The 17,478-nt window shown below is 50.5% G+C and overlaps 2 protein-coding genes across 2 annotated transcripts in view; one reads left to right on the top strand and one right to left on the bottom strand.

Annotated features, from left to right (window-relative positions):
• Nucleotides 1-1,043: 1,043 nt before the first annotated feature.
• On the top strand, nucleotides 1,044-8,501 carry MEAK7 (MTOR associated protein, eak-7 homolog). The gene is made up of 8 exons (XM_040410563.1): nucleotides 1,044-1,108; nucleotides 3,275-3,429; nucleotides 3,972-4,205; nucleotides 4,311-4,458; nucleotides 4,541-4,975; nucleotides 5,555-5,673; nucleotides 6,068-6,247; nucleotides 7,979-8,501. The coding sequence occupies exons 2-8, from the start codon at nucleotides 3,292-3,294 to the stop codon at nucleotides 8,093-8,095; spliced, it is 1,371 nt and encodes a 456-aa protein (XP_040266497.1). The 5' UTR covers nucleotides 1,044-1,108; nucleotides 3,275-3,291; the 3' UTR covers nucleotides 8,096-8,501.
• A 284-nt stretch (nucleotides 8,502-8,785) lies between these two features.
• Nucleotides 8,786-17,478, bottom strand: part of ATP2C2 (ATPase secretory pathway Ca2+ transporting 2) — a 65,383-nt gene continuing 56,690 nt past the window's right edge. The window contains 6 exon segments of the mRNA XM_040410546.1: nucleotides 8,786-9,544; nucleotides 12,741-12,882; nucleotides 13,619-13,714; nucleotides 14,355-14,502; nucleotides 15,736-15,852; nucleotides 16,322-16,390. Coding sequence (XP_040266480.1) covers nucleotides 9,426-9,544; nucleotides 12,741-12,882; nucleotides 13,619-13,714; nucleotides 14,355-14,502; nucleotides 15,736-15,852; nucleotides 16,322-16,390 — 691 coding nt within the window. The 3' untranslated portion in view covers nucleotides 8,786-9,425.

Here is a 17,478-nt window from a genome sequence, read left to right as displayed (position 1 = left end):
GGGGTCTGTATACAGAGGTGGTCAGGGGTCTGTATACAGAGGTGGTCAGGGGTCTGTACACAGGGAGGTCTGGTCAGGGGTCTGTACACAGGGGAGGTCAGGGGTCTGTATACAGGGGAGGTCAGGGGTCTGTATACAGAGGTGGTCAGGGGTCTGTACACAGGGAGGTCTGGGGTCTGTATACAGGGGAGGTCAGGGGTCTGTATACAGAGGTGGTCAGGGGTCTGTATACAGAGGTGGTCAGGGGTCTGTACACAGGGAGGTCTGGTCAGGGGTCTGTATACAGGGGAGGTCAGGGGTCTGTATACAGAGGTGGTCAGGGGTCTGTATACAGAGGTGGTCAGGGGTCTGTACACAGGGAGGTCTGGTCTGGGGTCTGTATACAGGGGAGGTCTGGTCTGACAAGTTGGGCGTGTCCTGTATAAATGGGCGGGGCATAAGATACATTTTGCGCAGCAGTTTTTGTTCCCATCTTTTCTCAATAAAATAAAATTCACGTATTTGACAAGACAAATGTCCACTGCGCATGTCCGCACCCAGCGGTCACATGACTGCACCATCCAATGACTCCTCTGATCCGCAGCATCATATGACATCACCAGGGGCAAAGTAATAGGGGAGATTTAGAGGGGTTCTCTCCCTTCAGCAAACGCACTTACTAAGGTATAGTGATTCTCCATATTGCCTCCTTTGCTGGATTCATTTTTCCATCACATTATACACTCGACCTCTCTGGTGGCCAGGGCTGTGGGGGCTCACACAGGCTGGTGCTATTATATTATAATTATTACTATTATAGACTGGTAAATCACTCACACACCTGCGCCATTTCCGCAGACAGGCCTCAGAAGGCGCATTAGATGAGGAGCAGATTGACGTCAGGCGCTAGGACCCAGTTGAGCGCCAGTCTCTAATATGGCGAAGTGCAGTTTTCCGCCCACATGGCGTCTCCCTCACTTGCCTGATGCTGATTGGATACTGACTCTGCCACTCATACAAACCTCCCGCGCTTCTTGTGAATGAGCAAGGCAGACAGGGGGGGCGGGGCAGTGACGTCACCGGGATTCTGGGCATGACGTTGGAAGAAGTCGCAGGAGGAGGTTAGAGGGTAAGTAACCAGTACTGTCATACTGGGGGGTATCTACCTCTGTTACTGTCATACTGGGGGGTATCTACCTCTGTTACTGTCATACTGGGGGGTATCTACCTCTGTTACTGTCATACTGGGGGGTATCTACCTCTGTTACTGTCATACTGGGGGGTATCTACCTCTGTTACTGTCATACTGGGGGGTATCTACCTCTGTTACTGTCATACTGGGGGGTATCTACCTCTGTTACTGTCATACTGGGGGGTATCTACCTCTGTTACTGTCATACTGGGGGGTATCTACCTCTGTTACTGTCATACTGGGGGGTATCTACCTCTGTTACTGTCATACTGGGGGTATCTACCTCTGTTACTGTCATACTGGGGGGTATCTACCTCTGTTACTGTCATACTAGGGGGTATCTACCTCTGTTACTGTCATACTGGGGGGTATCTACCTCTGTTACTGTCATACTGGGGGGTATCTACCTCTGTTACTGTCATACTGGGGGGTATCTACCTCTGTTACTGTCATACTGGGAGGTATCTACCTCTGTTACTGTCATACTGGGGGGTATCTACCTCTAGGACTGTAACACGGGGGGGTATCTATCTACCTCTAGGACTGTAACACGGGGGGGTATCTATCTTCCTCTAGGACTAGAATTGATTATATAACGTACATTAGGCTCTTTGGATGTGAAAGGGTTAAGTGTATAATTGACGGGTGAGATCTGATCAGCGATTGGGCTCAGTGTTTAGGGTGGAAACATTCGGCTCCTGTGTCACCTGTAAATATGAAGTTGAGGGATAAGCGGCAGCACCTGACCACCGCCACTTCTCTCTCCTGATGTGAATGGCCTCCAGAGCTGCGCTCACAATTCTGCTGTGTGTCAGACGGTGCTCCCACAATGCACTGCGCTCTGGTGACAGTAAATCAGCAGATTCTGGGTTGCAGCTCTGGATGTGACTGGAGACATTTAGTAATTGTGAGTTGATTTATCCTGAGAGGGGCAGTTAATGCAGGAATCTGCCCCGGTTATCATGTCTATCACAGTGTCACCATTTATCACCGCCTCTCCTGGGTTCACCTTCCTTTAACTCTGCTGTGTGTGGTTGGTGCAGTCGCCGCCCCTCCTGGTTTTACCTCCCCCTTTATCTCTCTGCTGTGTGCGGTCGACACCCATCCCGGGTTCACCTCCCCATTTATCTCTCTGCTGTGTGTGGTCGGTGCAGTCGCCGCCCCTCCTGGGTTTACCTCCCCCTTTATCTCTCTGCTGTGTGTGGTCTCCGCCCCTCCCGGATTCACCTCCCCCTTTATCTCTCTGGTGTGTGTGGTCGCCGCCCCTCCCGGGTTCACCTCCCCCTTTATCTCTCTGGTGTGTGTGGTCGCCGCCCCTCCCGGGTTCACCTCCCCCTTTATCTCTCTGGTGTGTGTGGTCGCCGCCCCTCCCGGGTTCACCTCCCCCTTTATCTCTCTGGTGTGTGTGGTCGCCGCCCCTCCCGGGTTCACCTCCTCCTTTGTCTCTCTGCTGTGTGTGATCGGTGCAGTCGCCGCCCCTCCCAGGTTCACCCCCCTTTATCTCTCTGCTGTGTGCGGTCGCCGCCCCTCCTGGTTTCACCTCCCCCTTTATCTCTCTGCTGTGTGCGGTCGCCGCCCCTCCCGGGTTCACCTCCCCCTTTATGTCTCTGCTGTGTGCGGTCGCCGCCCCTCCCGGGTTCACCTCCCCCTTTATCTCTCTGGTGTGTGTGGTCGCCGCCCCTCCTGGGTTTACCTCCCCCTTTATCTCTCTGGTGTGTGTGGTCGCCGCCCCTCCCGGGTTCACCTCCTCCTTTGTCTCTCTGCTGTGTGTGATCGGTGCAGTCGCCGCCCCTCCCAGGTTCACCCCCCTTTATCTCTCTGCTGTGTGCGGTCGCCGCCCCTCCTGGTTTCACCTCCCCCTTTATCTCTCTGCTGTGTGCGGTCGCCGCCCCTCCCGGGTTCACCTCCCCCTTTATCTCTCTGGTGTGTGTGGTCGGTGCAGTCGCTGCCCCTCCTGGGTTTACCTCCCCCTTTATCTCTCTGGTGTGTGTGGTCGGTGCAGTCGCTGCCCCTCCTGGGTTTACCTCCCCCTTTATCTCTCTGGTGTGTGTGGTCGGTGCAGTCGCCGCTGATCCGGACGCTTTTCTCTTTCACATTTTGCAGCTGATGTCTCCTCGGTGATGGGGAACGCGGAGAGCAGCGCCTACCAGAGACGCCTGGCGCGGGTGCCGCCCGCAGAGCAGGTCCAGATAGGGCATAGCTTCGACAACATGACTGCAAATCCCAGCAAGAAATGCGTGGGTCTGACGGCGTTCCAGGTGAGAGGCGGCGGACATGGCGTGAGGTGGATGACGATTTACTGAGAGTGGTGACAAATATGAGCATCTGCTTGATACAGGGGCCTGAATAACCTCATCTCTGCTTGCTGTCAGTGAATGGGGACATTCTAGTTTACATCCAGACACTGGCCACCCCTCCTGCTAACACAGCTGAGGACTTGTTACAGTGTTTTAGTGACGGTAAGAGCCGGGTGTCCAGGACTGGAGAAGAGTGTCTACCCTAGCACATTGTAACAAACCCTCAGCTGTGAGATGGATTTTCAGCTTCCAAATGTAAATAAGAAGGTTCCCTTTCACTGACAGCAAGCAGATGAAATTGGTTTTGAAGGCTGTCAGTAAGCTAAAGCTTTATTTCCAGGAGACGGCGCTGGCCCTTTAACTAGAACATGAGTAGGATTGTTGTGGCCAGTGATCAGCTCCCTGGTGTTATTGCCGCTTATCTCTGTTTATGGGCGGGATCATGTCTGGGGGCTCCACCCTCCTCCCGTTTTCACCCAGAATCCTCTGCTTCCGCCTGCCAGGATTCCATTGGGCATTCCCTTCCGGGCTCCATGTCTCAGCGCATTTTTCATGGGATGCGGAGTGTCAACATAACCGGCAAAACCGCGGCGTGCGGTCCGGAGGTGACCAGGGAACAGTTTGTTGTCTTCATCATCGACCTCCTGAGAGGGACGGCCGAGGAGAAGAGCGCGGTCATCCTGCCAATGATCGGCGCTGAGGGCAGCGAGCACGTAACGGGGCAGCAGGTTCAGCAGGTGAGTACCAGCCAGTGGGGGCGTCGCAGTCCTCTCCCATTATATACGGAGGCTTCCTGCGTCCTCTATAATAACGTATAATAACGTTTCCCGTCTCCTCCCCAGTTCCTGGAGGACCTGATTGGCGCAGCTGTCCACGCGTTACGGCAGCAGAACGCGCTTTCCGGATGGAGCCTCGAAAACACCCGGGACTGCGCCTCCGGGACCCGCACCCTGGCCACCCAGCTGCTGACACAGCTGCAGAAGCTGAGCGGTAACCAGCTCAGTGCATGAAGGGTTAATTACATTGAACCATGAGCCTAGTGTGTGACCCCGCGTGTCCTCTCATGTGGCAGGTGGGCAGTCGCCAGACTCCGCGGAGCTCTCGTCCTTCTCCAGGGCGGCCATTGAGGACTGGCTCTACAGGGCGCCAATCATCTCCACGTTCCTCAGAGTCGCCGTCGCCTCGCCGTTCTCCATCCTGCAGCAGAATCTACAACAGCAGAGAGATGTCAGCAGCCTGGTGCCGCGCTGCCGCAGAGGGAGGGCGCCCGGCTTCAGCAGCCTCCTGGACCTGCCCGCCATCCTGTACCTGAACTCCCACCTGCCCTCCGAGATGCAGCACAAATGGCGGCTGCTCTTCTCCACCCGGGTCCACGGCGAGAGCTTCTCCCAGCTGTGTGGCCACCTGCTGGACCAGGGACCCAGCCTTCTGGTCCTGAGGGACTCCGGCGGCTACATCTTCGGAGGATTCGCAGCGCAGAACTGGGAGGTGAAGCCGCAGTTCCAGGGTGAGAGTCACTGCAGCGCCAGCCTCTTAAAGGGGCGGCAAATGAAGCTTCATCTGTGCAGAGCGAAAACTTTCTAATAGACTTTGTGTTTCCATTTCTCACCATATTCACTGACAAGAAGCATGGATCTTCAGTGTTCAGAGGCTGACAATCTATTCGGCACTGTTGGTTACAATGTATCAAGTTTAGAGAATCCTCAACTCCAGACTGATACATTGTTACAAACTATCACTGCAGGAGAGATCCGTGTTGCTTCTGTGTTTAGCTCACAGAGGGTTGTCTGTACTAACACATTGTAACAAACCCTGACATGTGGAGCTGAAGTATTAGGCTTGTATTTGGTGTTCAGTCTCTGCATATAAATAGGCTTGTTTCCATTTGGTGACAGCAAGCAGAGATCTTGAAGTTGCAGGGATTCAAGCAAAGTTTATTAGAAAGCAGCAGAACTTGTCCGTATACAGTTTTTCATGGGACTGCACAATCTTTTCCTGCTTGGCCCTTTAAATGGCCAGCCCAGGGAACTTCTGGGGAGAATGTTTTGCTGTAATCACTCTGTGCTGCTGTGTCGTCTTTCCTTAGGTGACAGCAGATGCTTCCTATTCACCGTGGCGCCGCTCCTGGACATCTTCACGTACACAGAATACAATGACCACTACATGTACCTGAACCATGGCCAGCAGACCATGCCCAACGGACTGGTGAGTGCCCGCTGTGTGTGACGGTCACTGGGCGGGCGTTCACACTGTGCAGGGAGCCGGAAAAATGCCTGTCAATCCTCCAACAGGGATCTAGAATTGCTGCAGCAATACTCCTGTTGGTTAAAAGGCATCCTCCTGGCCCATAGGCTGCTGGTGCATGCTGGGAGTTGTAGTCTCAGCCACTAGTTACTGACCACTAGTATAAAATACTGCAATTGGTTTTGCATCCTGCAGTTACCTTTTTCACCACAAGATGGCAGCAGAGTATAAAAAATACAAGCTGTTTCCATCATTTAAAGGGGATGTCTACATTACTGCTGGGGCTGCAGCAGCAGTGGGTGATGGGTACTGGGACTAAAAGTATTGCTAACCTGCCGCTCTTATGTCCTCGCAGGGTATGGGGGGGCAGCACGACTATTTTGGACTTTGGATTGACAGTAACTTTGGAAAAGGCCACAGCAAAGCGAAACCGCGGTGCACGACATACAACAGCCCCCAGCTGTCCGCCACAGAGGAATTCTCCATAGACTCCATGGAGGTGTGGGGGCTCGGGGACCTGTCTGAGGAGCTGCAGGTGAGTGGGAGAGGCACATGCAGGCAGGAAAATAACAATGCACCCCCCGCTCACTGTGTGTATAGAGTATACTGCACCCCCCGATCACTGTGTATATAGAGTATACTGCACCCCCCTGCTCACTGTGTGTATAGAGTATACTGCACCCCCCTGCTCACTGTGTACATAGAGTATACTGCACCCCCCTGCTCACTGTGTACATAGAGTATACTGCACCCCCCGCTCACTGTGTATATAGAGTATACTGCACCCCCCCGCTCACTGTGTATATAGAGTATACTGCACCCCCCGCTCACTGTGTATATAGAGTATACTGCACCCCCCGCTCACTGTGTATATAGAGTATACTGCACCCCCCGATCACTGTGTATATAGAGTATACTGCACACCCCCCCCGCGCTCACTGTGTATATAGAGTATACTGCACCCCCCGCTCACTGTGTATATAGAGTATACTGCACCCCCCCCCCCCACCCTCACTGTGTATATAGAGTATACTGCACCCCCCGCTCACTGTGTATATAGAGTATACTGCACCCCCCGATCACTGTGTATATAGAGTATACTGCACCCCCCGCTCACTGTGTACATAGAGTATACTGCACCCCCCGCTCACTGTGTACATAGAGTATACTGCACCCCCCGATCACTGTGTATATAGAGTATACTGCACCCCCCGATCACTGTGTATATAGAGTATACTGCACCCCCCCCCCCCACCCTCACTGTGTATATAGAGTATACTGCACCCCCCGCTCACTGTGTATATAGAGTATACTGCACCCCCCCCCCCACCCTCACTGTGTATATAGAGTATACTGCACCTCCCGCTCACTGTGTATATAGAGTATACTGCACCCCCCCGCTCACTGTGTATATAGAGTATACTGCACCCCCCTGCTCACTGTGTATATAGAGTATACTGCACCCCCCCGCTCACTGTGTGTATAGAGTATACTGCACCCCCCCCCCCCACCCTCACTGTGTATATAGAGTATACTGCACCCCCCTGCTCACTGTGTATATAGAGTATACTGCACCCCCCCGCTCACTGTGTATATAGAGTATACTGCACCCCCCGCTCACTGTGTATATAGAGTATACTGCACCCCCCGCTCACTGTGTATATAGAGTATACTGCACCCCCCCCCTCACTGTGTATATAGAGTATACTGCACCCCCCCGCTCACTGTGTATATAGAGTATACTGCACCCCCCGCTCACTGTGTATATAGAGTATACTGCACCCCCCGCTCACTGTGTATATAGAGTATACTGCACCCCCCCTGCTCACTGTGTGTATAGAGTATACTGCACCCCCCGCTCACTGTGTATATAGAGTATACTGCACCCCCCGCTCACTGTGTATATAGAGTATACTGCACCCCCCGCTCACTGTGTGTATAGAGTATACTGCACCCCCCCGCTCACTGTGTATATAGAGTATACTGCACCCCCCGCTCACTGTGTATATAGAGTATACTGCACCCCCCCCCCCCCCCCCCCCCCGCTCACTGTGGATATAGAGTATACTGCACCCACACTCTGTATATTGCAGGTGCTGCACCCCACATTTACTATATACTGTACCCCATTGCCCTGCCAGTTTCATCTTGCCGCTGCTGCAGTGCATTGTGGGAGATGCAGCTGAGTACAGTGACTGCAGCTCTGGCTGTATGTGCAGTCCCATGTAAGTGTCTTACGTCCCTTTCTGCGTCTATTCTTGTCCAGGTTAAGCACAAGAAGAGCATCCTGGATGCAGACCCAGAGGCGCAGGCGCTGCTGGAGATGACGGGACGGACGCGGCAGAGCGATGGACTTAGGGATAAAGACGACGATGAAGCATAAAATAAGGAGAGGACGGGAGGCCAGAGGGGACTCCAGATGAAACCCCGGGGCTCATCCTCCCGACACAGCCATTATTATTATTGCCAGCTTTATTATGGGCTTCAGGTCCTGCAGTTCAGGCGTTCACCACAAGATGGCAGCAGATTCACATTAACAGGCTATGGTGCTGCCCCCAGCAGAGCGCGACGCTCATCCTCCGCCCGACGTTTACCAGATTTTATAGAAGAAAACTTTTATTACGTAATTTGTTTCAGATGCTAATCTCTTGTCCTGCTTCGGGGCTGAATTTACAGCTTTTAAAATAATTTCCTCCACTGGAAACTGTAATAAATGAAACTGGAATCTGGCGCCTCCCCCTTATTCACATACAGCGCCAGCCGCCATCATTCTTTTGCATTTGTTAAAACGTGGCCCCCACTTGTTTACATATGGAATCACAAATCTGCAAGATCTCCACCGTCTATATGGCCGTGTACGACCCCCTGGAAGCTGGTGATGGGGGAGGGGGGGGGGCATAAGCCCTGGGCTAGACGGAGACTTTCTGTGCCAGTGCCGATTGACCTGTGGAGGGACAGCCGCGGTCCAGAAGATTGCTCCCGTCACTGGGACGACTTCTACCGCTACCGACTGGTTTCAGGCTGCAGTCCACAGGAGCACACTGAGATCTTGTGGACTGCAGCCATCATTAGCGGCTCAGTCCGTGGTCCTTGTGGACTGCAGCCATCATTAGCGTCTCAGTCCGTGGTCCTTGTGGACTGCAGCTGTCCCTCCAGTGTTAAATCTGTAGTCGCAGCTTATCTGTGTAGCCCAGGGCTCATGCAGAGCGTTGTGAACGGAGGCTGACGTGTCAGTGGAAGCCATGCTGCTTTACACCGCCGTACGTACAGCACAGAATTTAAGGGGCTCATTCACTGTGTGGCAGCTGCGTGTGCGAGCCCTCGCACTTGGGCGTCCACATGCGGCAGAAATGTTTGGTTTACAGAACTTCTGGGGCATGTGAATAGTCATACCGCCCCCAGGCCTTAGTGTGGACTCCTTTGGTGTGATGCTCTGCAGGGCAGGTTCGATTGACTCCCAGACTCGTTTGTATTATTTAAAAAATAAATGATTAGTCTTTAATTGTAAATGAATCGGAAAATACAAAAAAAAACCACGATGATTTCTCCTTCGAGCCAGGAATCGCTGTCGTCGCGGTTTAGTCTTTCCGGTTTTCATGCCTGTTAAATGTTTTCTCCAATAAAACACAGCAGTGTCGACTTCACATAAATAATAAAGCGGACGGCGCAGTGCACATTGCGGGGGCAGGGCGACAAGAGCTACACGGTCGTCTTTAGATTTCTTCTTCTAGGACTTTCACCATCTTCTTCCGGCAGCAACACTGCTCGCAGAGTTTAATCAGCTCCGACACCACGAAGACGGAGGACGCCAGACCGGTGAGGAAGAGCAGGTCTGCAGGGGAGAAGAAGGGGTTAAGGTAAGAAAGGGCACCATCACTGCTGCACAGTTCTGAATAGAAATAGGAAGGTTTTCCTTTCAGAATTCTGGGAAAGTTGGGCGACCCCATCGGTGCGAATGTAACAGCAGCCATATTGGTTGTCAGCCCGCGTTCCTGAATGTCAGAACTTCCTTAGGGCTCATGCACTCATCCGTGTTCTGTAGTATACTGCGGTGGTTACATTGTGTCCATGTTGCTGGGCTAATGACCCCAAATTTGATTTGTCCGCAACTTGTTTCACTGTTATACCCGGTCTTGTGTTACTCGCGGTTATAGCTGTGATGTGCGCGCCCTCTGTGCCTCCTATGCTGCCGCTTTCAGAGCGCGTTTCCTGGCACATGCGTAGTTCGCCCGCTGGGACGCCAACCTTGTACTCGCGTCTTTATTCACCAAAAGTATATCTTTGTTTGCACTGCCCTTTCTTTAGCTGTTCACCAGCCGCGTTTCGGAATCATATCGCTCCTTCCTCAGTGGTATAAAGAGTAATGGATGAAACTTGGGACATGACCTTCAAATTTATAGGTCTAGTTTGGCTCCGACCTGATTATTATTTATAATGGTCCATATTACAGGTAAATATTCTCATTATGCGTTTGTTGAAAACGTAGGATTTTTCCCATAACATTTAAAAACACAATACAGTTCCATTTTTTTTTTTTATATCAAATGACCCTACACCAAGTCCATTAAAAAAAAATATATAAATTTTCTCCTTTTTTATTTTAATGGACTTAATAAACATTTAAGTCCATTAAAATAAAAAAGGAGAAAATTTATATATTTTTTTTTAATGGACTTGGTGTAGGGTCATTTGATATAAAAAAAAAAAATGGAACTGTATTGTGTTTTTAAATGTTATGGGAAAAATCCTACGTTTTCAACAAACGCATAATGAGAATATTTACCTGTAATATGGACCATTATAAATAATAATCCGGTCCAGGAATCAGGTCAGATGCAAAATAGACCTACAAGTCTCCATTCACACGTCCGCAACTGTTGTCCGCACAACTGCGGAACGCGTGCGGACCCATTCATTCTCTATGGGGACGGAATGGATGGGGAGAGCACACTATGTTCTGTCCGGAGCGCGCCCCCGATCTTCAGGTCCGCAGCTCCGCAAGAAAATAGAACATGTCCTATTCTTGTCTGCAATTGTGGAGAAGAATAGGCATTTCTATGGGGGTGCCGGCCGGGGGTATTGCGGATCCGCAATACACTACGGACGTGTGAATGGACCTTAAATTTGAAGGTCATGTCCCAAGTTTCATCCATTACTCTTTATACCACTGAGGAAGGAGCGATATGATTCCGAAATGCCCCTGGTGAACAGCTAAAGAAAGGGCAGTGTGAACCAAGATATACTTTTGGCGAATAAAGACGCGAGTACGAGGTTGGTGTCCCAGCGGGCGAACTACGCATGCGCCAGGAAACGCGCTCTGAAAGCGGCAGCATAAGAGCCACAGAGGGCGCGCACATCCCAGCTATAACCGCGAGTAACACAAGACCGGGTATAACAGTGAAACAAGTTGTGGACGAATCAAATGCATCTTTATCTAACCGCAAACCGTAAGCCCAGCAACACGGACACAATGTAACCAGTGAGCAGAGCGCACTGCGCGCATATTAATAGAAGAGTGAATAATAAAGCCCGTGTTCTGCCAGATCTCTATACCTTGCTAAAAGTCTATGCCAGAAGTGACGCGGCCGCACAGGAATCAGCTGGAGGAGGGTGTGCGCTGCGCAAGCGCACATCCATCGGCTTAGCAAAGAATCATTGCAGCGCCGCAATATAAGTACTTAGGGGTATAGAGATTTTGCAGCGCAAAATGTTTCATCAAACCTCCCTACCCCTGTGTGCGCAGGCGCCCACAAATCATCAGTTGCCGTTCATCCTTACCGCAGAGCTGAGGGCTGGATACCGAGGTCGCCACATAGTACAGCTGAACTGCAACTGATGATTTGTGCGCGCGCCTGCGCACTCAGGGGTCGGGAGATCTGATGCAACATTTTGCGCTGCAAAATCTCTATACAAGTGCACGGAGTACTTCTATCGCGGCGCTGCAATGATTCTTTGCTAAGCCAGTGGATGTGCGCAGCGCCGCGCACACCCTCCTCCAGCTGATTCCTGTGAGGCCGCGTCACTTCCGGTATAGACTTTTCGCAAGGTATAGAGATCTGGCACCACAGTATACTAAAGAACATCACCGACCACACGAATGAACAAATTTATAAGGAAGCTGCTACTTTGTATATTTTTGCGTGAGCTCCGCATTTAAAGGGACAGTATATAAAGTTGCCGGTTATTTTGGTCCATCTTTGCCTTATAAGGGTTTTCTATGTGAATGTGAAATGGTTTTATTAATCAGCAAAAGGGCTCATGCACGCGACCGTTGTTGTTTTGCGGTCCGTTTTTTAAGAATCCATTGTTCTGTATCTGAGTTGTTGTTTTTTCTGATTTAAGTCCTCTTCCGTTCCGTTATTGCACAAAACATATCCGTACTTGATGCGTTTTTTGCAGATCGGAAACAGTAACTTATTAATCACCAAACGCATGAGCAATATCGGCTGGGCAGAGCATTTCTACAGTATGGAACTGCAAAATACGGATGGGTTCCGTATTTTTTGTGGACCCATTGACTTGACTGGGGCCTCGGACCGTGATTTGCAGACAATGATAGTGCATGCACTACTTTTTTGCGGAATGGAAATGGAATGCACGCGGAGTACCTTCCGTTGTTTTTGCTGACCCATTGAAATGAATGGTTCCGCATACGGTCTGCAAAAAAAGCGGAAAGAAAATACGTTCATGTGCATGAGCCCAAAGTCGATGCAAATTCCTGTGAGCCAGCCAATAGTTTATTCTTTACATTTGGAATTTCGCTGAGGGGTGGACAGTGCGCTGCGCTCCAGTGTCCCCTATACCGTAAAACATGTCCTATTGTCCGTTTTACGGAACAAGTTTCTGGGTAACGACCAGTCAGTCCTGCTGAACACTGGCTCCCAGCTATTCTCACTCCCATCATCCACCTCACTTGGTGATACAGCAGTAATTACAGCTCCTCCATCATTGCCCCTAGCTGCAGATGCAGCAGTAGTTGTGTCTGTGGATCCCTACTCCCATCATCCTCCCCCTCACACCAGACTCACCCAGTGCATGTAGGTTTTGTGTCAGGAACACTTTCTGCAGGGGGGGGATGTAGATAACGGCCATTTGACCCAGGATGGAGCCGACCACGGACAGCCAGAACATCCGGTTTCTGAAGATGCCGATCTCAAAGATTGTTTTATTCTGGAAAAGATGGCAAAAATTTAAAGGGGCGGCACAGGAAATAACACATTCTAGAACGCATCGCCCCTCACGTTTGAGGCTCCGTCACCTGGTGCCAGCGCTTCTCGCTGCTTCTTCTATTGGATCCGGTTTGGCAGGAAAATCAACTTTTAAAAATATGCTAATGAGCAAAAGGAGCACTTGGAGGCGGGCTTATGCCTTCAGAGCACCGCCCTTATTCTAATAATCACGCCCCCAATCCCTTTAACTGACAGCGCTAGACCCACCTGTCTAGCGCTGAGATCTTGCGCCTGCGCATCTATGACGGCACGTGCGCACTAAAGGAATACACCAGCCAAGAGGAACGGGGAAAGTCCAGTGCGCACGTGCCGTCATAGATGCACGGGATCTCAGCGCTATACAGGTGGGTCTAGCGCTGTCAGTCAAAGGGATTGGGGGCTGGATTAATAGAATAAGGGCGGCAGTATAATACATGGGCGGTGCTCGGAATGCATAAGCCCGCCTCCAAGTGCTACTTTTGCTCATTAGCATATTTTTTTAAGTTAATTTTCCTGCCAAATAGAAGAAGCAGCGAGGTGCGCTTTTTGTCAGCCCTACCAGGCTATATGCCCAGTAGGGTACGCTGGCACCAGGTGGCAGAGCCTGGCGTTTGTTTCTCAGTGGGGTCCAGTTCCTCGACTGGGGGCCACAGGGTGTCTTAAGATATAGACCGTAGAGAGATCAGAGCCGCACTCACCAGCGACCGGCAGGACAAGGCGTTGAACATGTCAAAAAACACGAAACACGTGAAGGTCATCGTCGTGGTTCTGGGAGTCACTTTCCCATCCGGAATCTGAGTGCAGAGAGTGAAATGGAGGTCACATGACAGATAAAGGATCATGCTGGGAGATGTAGTGCATGGATTTCTACGCCCCCATCGTGTTTGCCCCTCATTTTGGAAATTAGTGGTTAAAGGGGTTCTCCGGAAATTAAGAAAATGAAAATTCCTAAATATGACTTTATTATTAATATATTCCCAAATACCTTTCATTAGTTATAAGGGCTCGTTTGGTCTGGGGAGCAATCATTAGGAGAAATAAAATGGCCGCCGTCCTGTTAGTGCACACAGAACCTGTCCTAATCGCACAGCCGCCTCCTCATGAACTCCGTTCCTTCAGAAATTCAGCTGAAGATCATACTAAACAGTGATCCCTGACGAGCAGAGAGGAGGATGAGGCGGCTCTTTAGCTCAGTGTTGTCCTGCTGTGCGATTAGGACAGGTTCTGTGTGCACTAACAGGACGGCGGCCATCTTATTTCTCCTAATCATTGCTCCCCAGAAAAAACAAACCCTTATAACTAATGAAAGGTGTTTGGGAATATATTTATAATAAAGTAATATTTCGGTATTTTCTAGATTCCTGGAGAACCCCTTTAATGGCTGCCTGCACTAAGCTCCTCGCCCGCAGCTCTCGACAATTACAATCGTCTAACCTCTTTCCAGAAGACAAAGAGCGTCCCGCTGATGATGATGGCGGCCGAGAGCAGGATCTTCAGGAGTAAGGCTTTGCTAAGGATCGCTTCCTTGGCATTCCTGGGGGGCTGCTTGATGGCATCTTTATCCACAGGCTCCACCCCCAAACTGAACAACAGGAAGCAAAATGGTTAATACATTACAGGGGTTCAGCTGCAGATCTAAGGGCAAGGTCATAGAGCGACGGTCACCCCTATAGAGATGCCACAGCAGATGAAATGTCACACTGACCAGTGACCACACTGCATCCAAGTGCCGGCTGACTACAACCTATGTGACACCGGCCCTCCTACAGATGTCAGGAATAAGTGTATGTCCCTGTGCGGGGGACAATGTGTGTCCGCTTTAGAGGGGCAAGAGAAAGTCTCACCATGTGCAAGAGAGCTAAAGTGTTAATGATCAGGAGATACTGTTCTATAAGGGTATGTCCACACATCCTGCATTATACTCCAGAGCTGCACTCACTATTCTGCTGGTGCAGTCACTGTGTACATACATTACTTATCCTGTACTGATCCTGAGTTACATCCTGTATTATACTCCAGAGCTGCACTCACTATTCTGCTGGTGCAGTCACTGTGTACATACATTACTTATCCTGTACTGATCCTGAGTTACATCCTGTATTATACTCCAGAGCTGCACTCACTATTCTGCTGGTGCAGTTACTGTGTACATACATTACTTATCCTGTACTGATCCTGAGTTACATCCTGTATTATACTCCAGAGCTGCACTCACTATTCTGCTGGTGCAGTCACTGTGTACATACATTACTTATCCTGTACTGATCCTGAGTTACATCCTGTATTATACTCCAGAGCTGCACTCACTATTCTGCTGGTGCAGTCACTGTGTACATACATTACTTATCCTGTACTGATCCTGAGTTACATCCTGTATTATACTCCAGAGCTGCACTCACTATTCTGCTGGTGCAGTCACTGTGTACATACATTACTTATCCTGTACTGATCCTGAGTTACATCCTGTATTATACTCCAGAGCTGCACTCACTATTCTGCTGGTGCAGTCACTGTGTACATACATTACTTATCCTGTACTGATCCTGAGTTACATCCTGTATTATACTCCAGAGCTGCACTCACTATTCTGCTGGTGCAGTCACTGTGTACATACATTACTTATCCTGTACTGATCCTGAGTTACATCCTGTAGTATACTCCAGAGCTGCACTCACTATTCTGCTGGTGCAGTCACTGTGTACATACATTACTTATCCTGTACTGGTCCTGAGTTACATCCTGTATTATACTCCAGAGCTGCACTCACTGTGGGGTTCAGAGGTGACAGGGTCTATTCCCTTCGGTCTGGAGTTACCTCTGAGCTGGGGGTCCGTCCATGATGATGTTGATCCACAGAATCTGCATGGCGTTCAGGGGGTTTGGAAGATTCATGATGGTGGACAGTGTGATGAGACTCAGCGCAGAAATACTCCTGGAAGAGAAGACAGAGCAGTCAGATGTGTGCCCCACTACAACCCCCATCGTCTCCCTGAGATCGAGCAGAATTGTGGTAGGAGTAATAAAGTTGTACCCTGTCCAGGCAACGTCATCTCCCCTGTGAAGGCAGCTCTACATCGTGTCTCACTCCAGTCACATCCAAAGCTGCACTTACAAACCTGCTGGTATTGAGTTTGCACTCAGTATCTGTTCTGCCACAGTGCATTGTGGGAGATGTAGTGCGTATAGCAGGAGCCACATCCCCCACAATGCAATGCTGCCGGGCACAGCACATTACAGGAGCTTCACCAATCTGTTAGTGTTGTGTGTGTAGCATACAGCTGAGTGCAGCTCTGGGTGTGACTGGAGTAGTGACTGAGGTGGAGCAGAGCAGTCCTGGACATGTGGCAATATGGAGGCAGACTGCGCATGTCCCAGCCGCCGGTGATGTCATCGCCACTTACGTGCTGAGCTGGAACCGGACAAAGTTCTTGATGTTGTAGAATATTCCTTTCCCTTCCTCGATGGCGTTCCTGCAAAACAACCCCAAAAAACACGTTCATGACAGCAAGCAGAGATCCTGAAAATGACGAGGGAGAGATACGGTCTATTCGAAAATTACAGAACTATCCAGAAGACACCGGCCCTTTAACAAGAATTCCCTGCAGGGCATGCTGGGATCTGCAGTTCGCCTACATCTGCTGGTGATGGGGCCGTGGGCAGGAGACGTCTGATTGCATTAGTGCGGGCCGAGGCTGTGGAGTGCTCCCTTCAGACTGCGCAGGCGCCAGGGGGTCATCTGCACCATTTCCAGGAAGTTACAGGAAAGCTCAGTGTGAAATCCTCCTCCTGTCTCATCACAGGCACAGGCTGCACCTTTGTGCCTCCACCATGCTTTACACTGCAGCTCTGCATGTTCAAAGCTCAGCAGGGAGTCAGGACATGGAGTGATGATTACAGTGTGCACCCAGACTGAGGGGAGGAGCCTGACAAGGGGGAGGAGCCTGGGGAATGACTGCAATATAAATCTGCGGACGGAGGAGGCTGAGACACGACGCGACTGACGGACTGTTTGCCAGGAGACAGCAGGAAACGCTCATCTTCCCCGCAACTAATGATAGCGCTGGAGGCGAGGAAAGCGCGATGGGAGGGGCTTACAGCCGGCACTGCGCTCAATTACCCAGCTATACACATCCGCACCTTAATGCTGCTTAATGGTACGGAAACATTACACGTGTCAGAGCAACGGAGAGCGTTAAACACATTCTGCACGATGACTACCCCCATCATCCCACTGACAGGTCTCTCTTAAAGGGCCAGTCCACACTCATGCAGAGAAAACGAATTAACTCTGCCACTTTCTTATAGATTTTCAAGATCTCTGCTTGCTGCAAGAATCTGAATACTCCTGTTTATTCTTGTTCACCTCCAAATGGCTGAAGGCTGTCTTGGCTTACCTTTTCTCACAGCTGGGAGCTTGTTACTATGTATTAGTCTACAAACCAGCCTACCTGATACATTGTAACAAACTTCCAGGGTTGGAAAAAGATTTGTGCTGCTGCTGCTCTGTGTAGGAGGCTAACCAGACTGGATACATTGTAGCAAACCCTCTGCCTGTGTT

The sequence above is a fragment of the Bufo bufo genome, chromosome 10, assembly GCF_905171765.1.
Source record: "Bufo bufo chromosome 10, aBufBuf1.1, whole genome shotgun sequence".
Taxonomy (NCBI): Eukaryota; Metazoa; Chordata; class Amphibia; order Anura; family Bufonidae; genus Bufo; species Bufo bufo.
The sequence above is the reverse complement of the archived record's forward strand: the minus strand, read 5'-3'. Positions and strand labels throughout refer to the sequence as shown.

Bases quoted from the DNA above. Each gene is read 5' to 3' on its own strand.
- MEAK7 (XM_040410563.1), top strand. From the start codon at position 3,292: ATGGGGAACGCGGAGAGCAGCGCCTACCAGAGACGCCTGGCGCGGGTG. The intron at 4,976-5,554 runs GTGAGAGTCACT...GTCTTTCCTTAG, and splicing joins GGTGAAGCCGCAGTTCCAGG to GTGACAGCAGATGCTTCCTA. The intron at 5,674-6,067 runs GTGAGTGCCCGC...ATGTCCTCGCAG, and splicing joins AGACCATGCCCAACGGACTG to GGTATGGGGGGGCAGCACGA.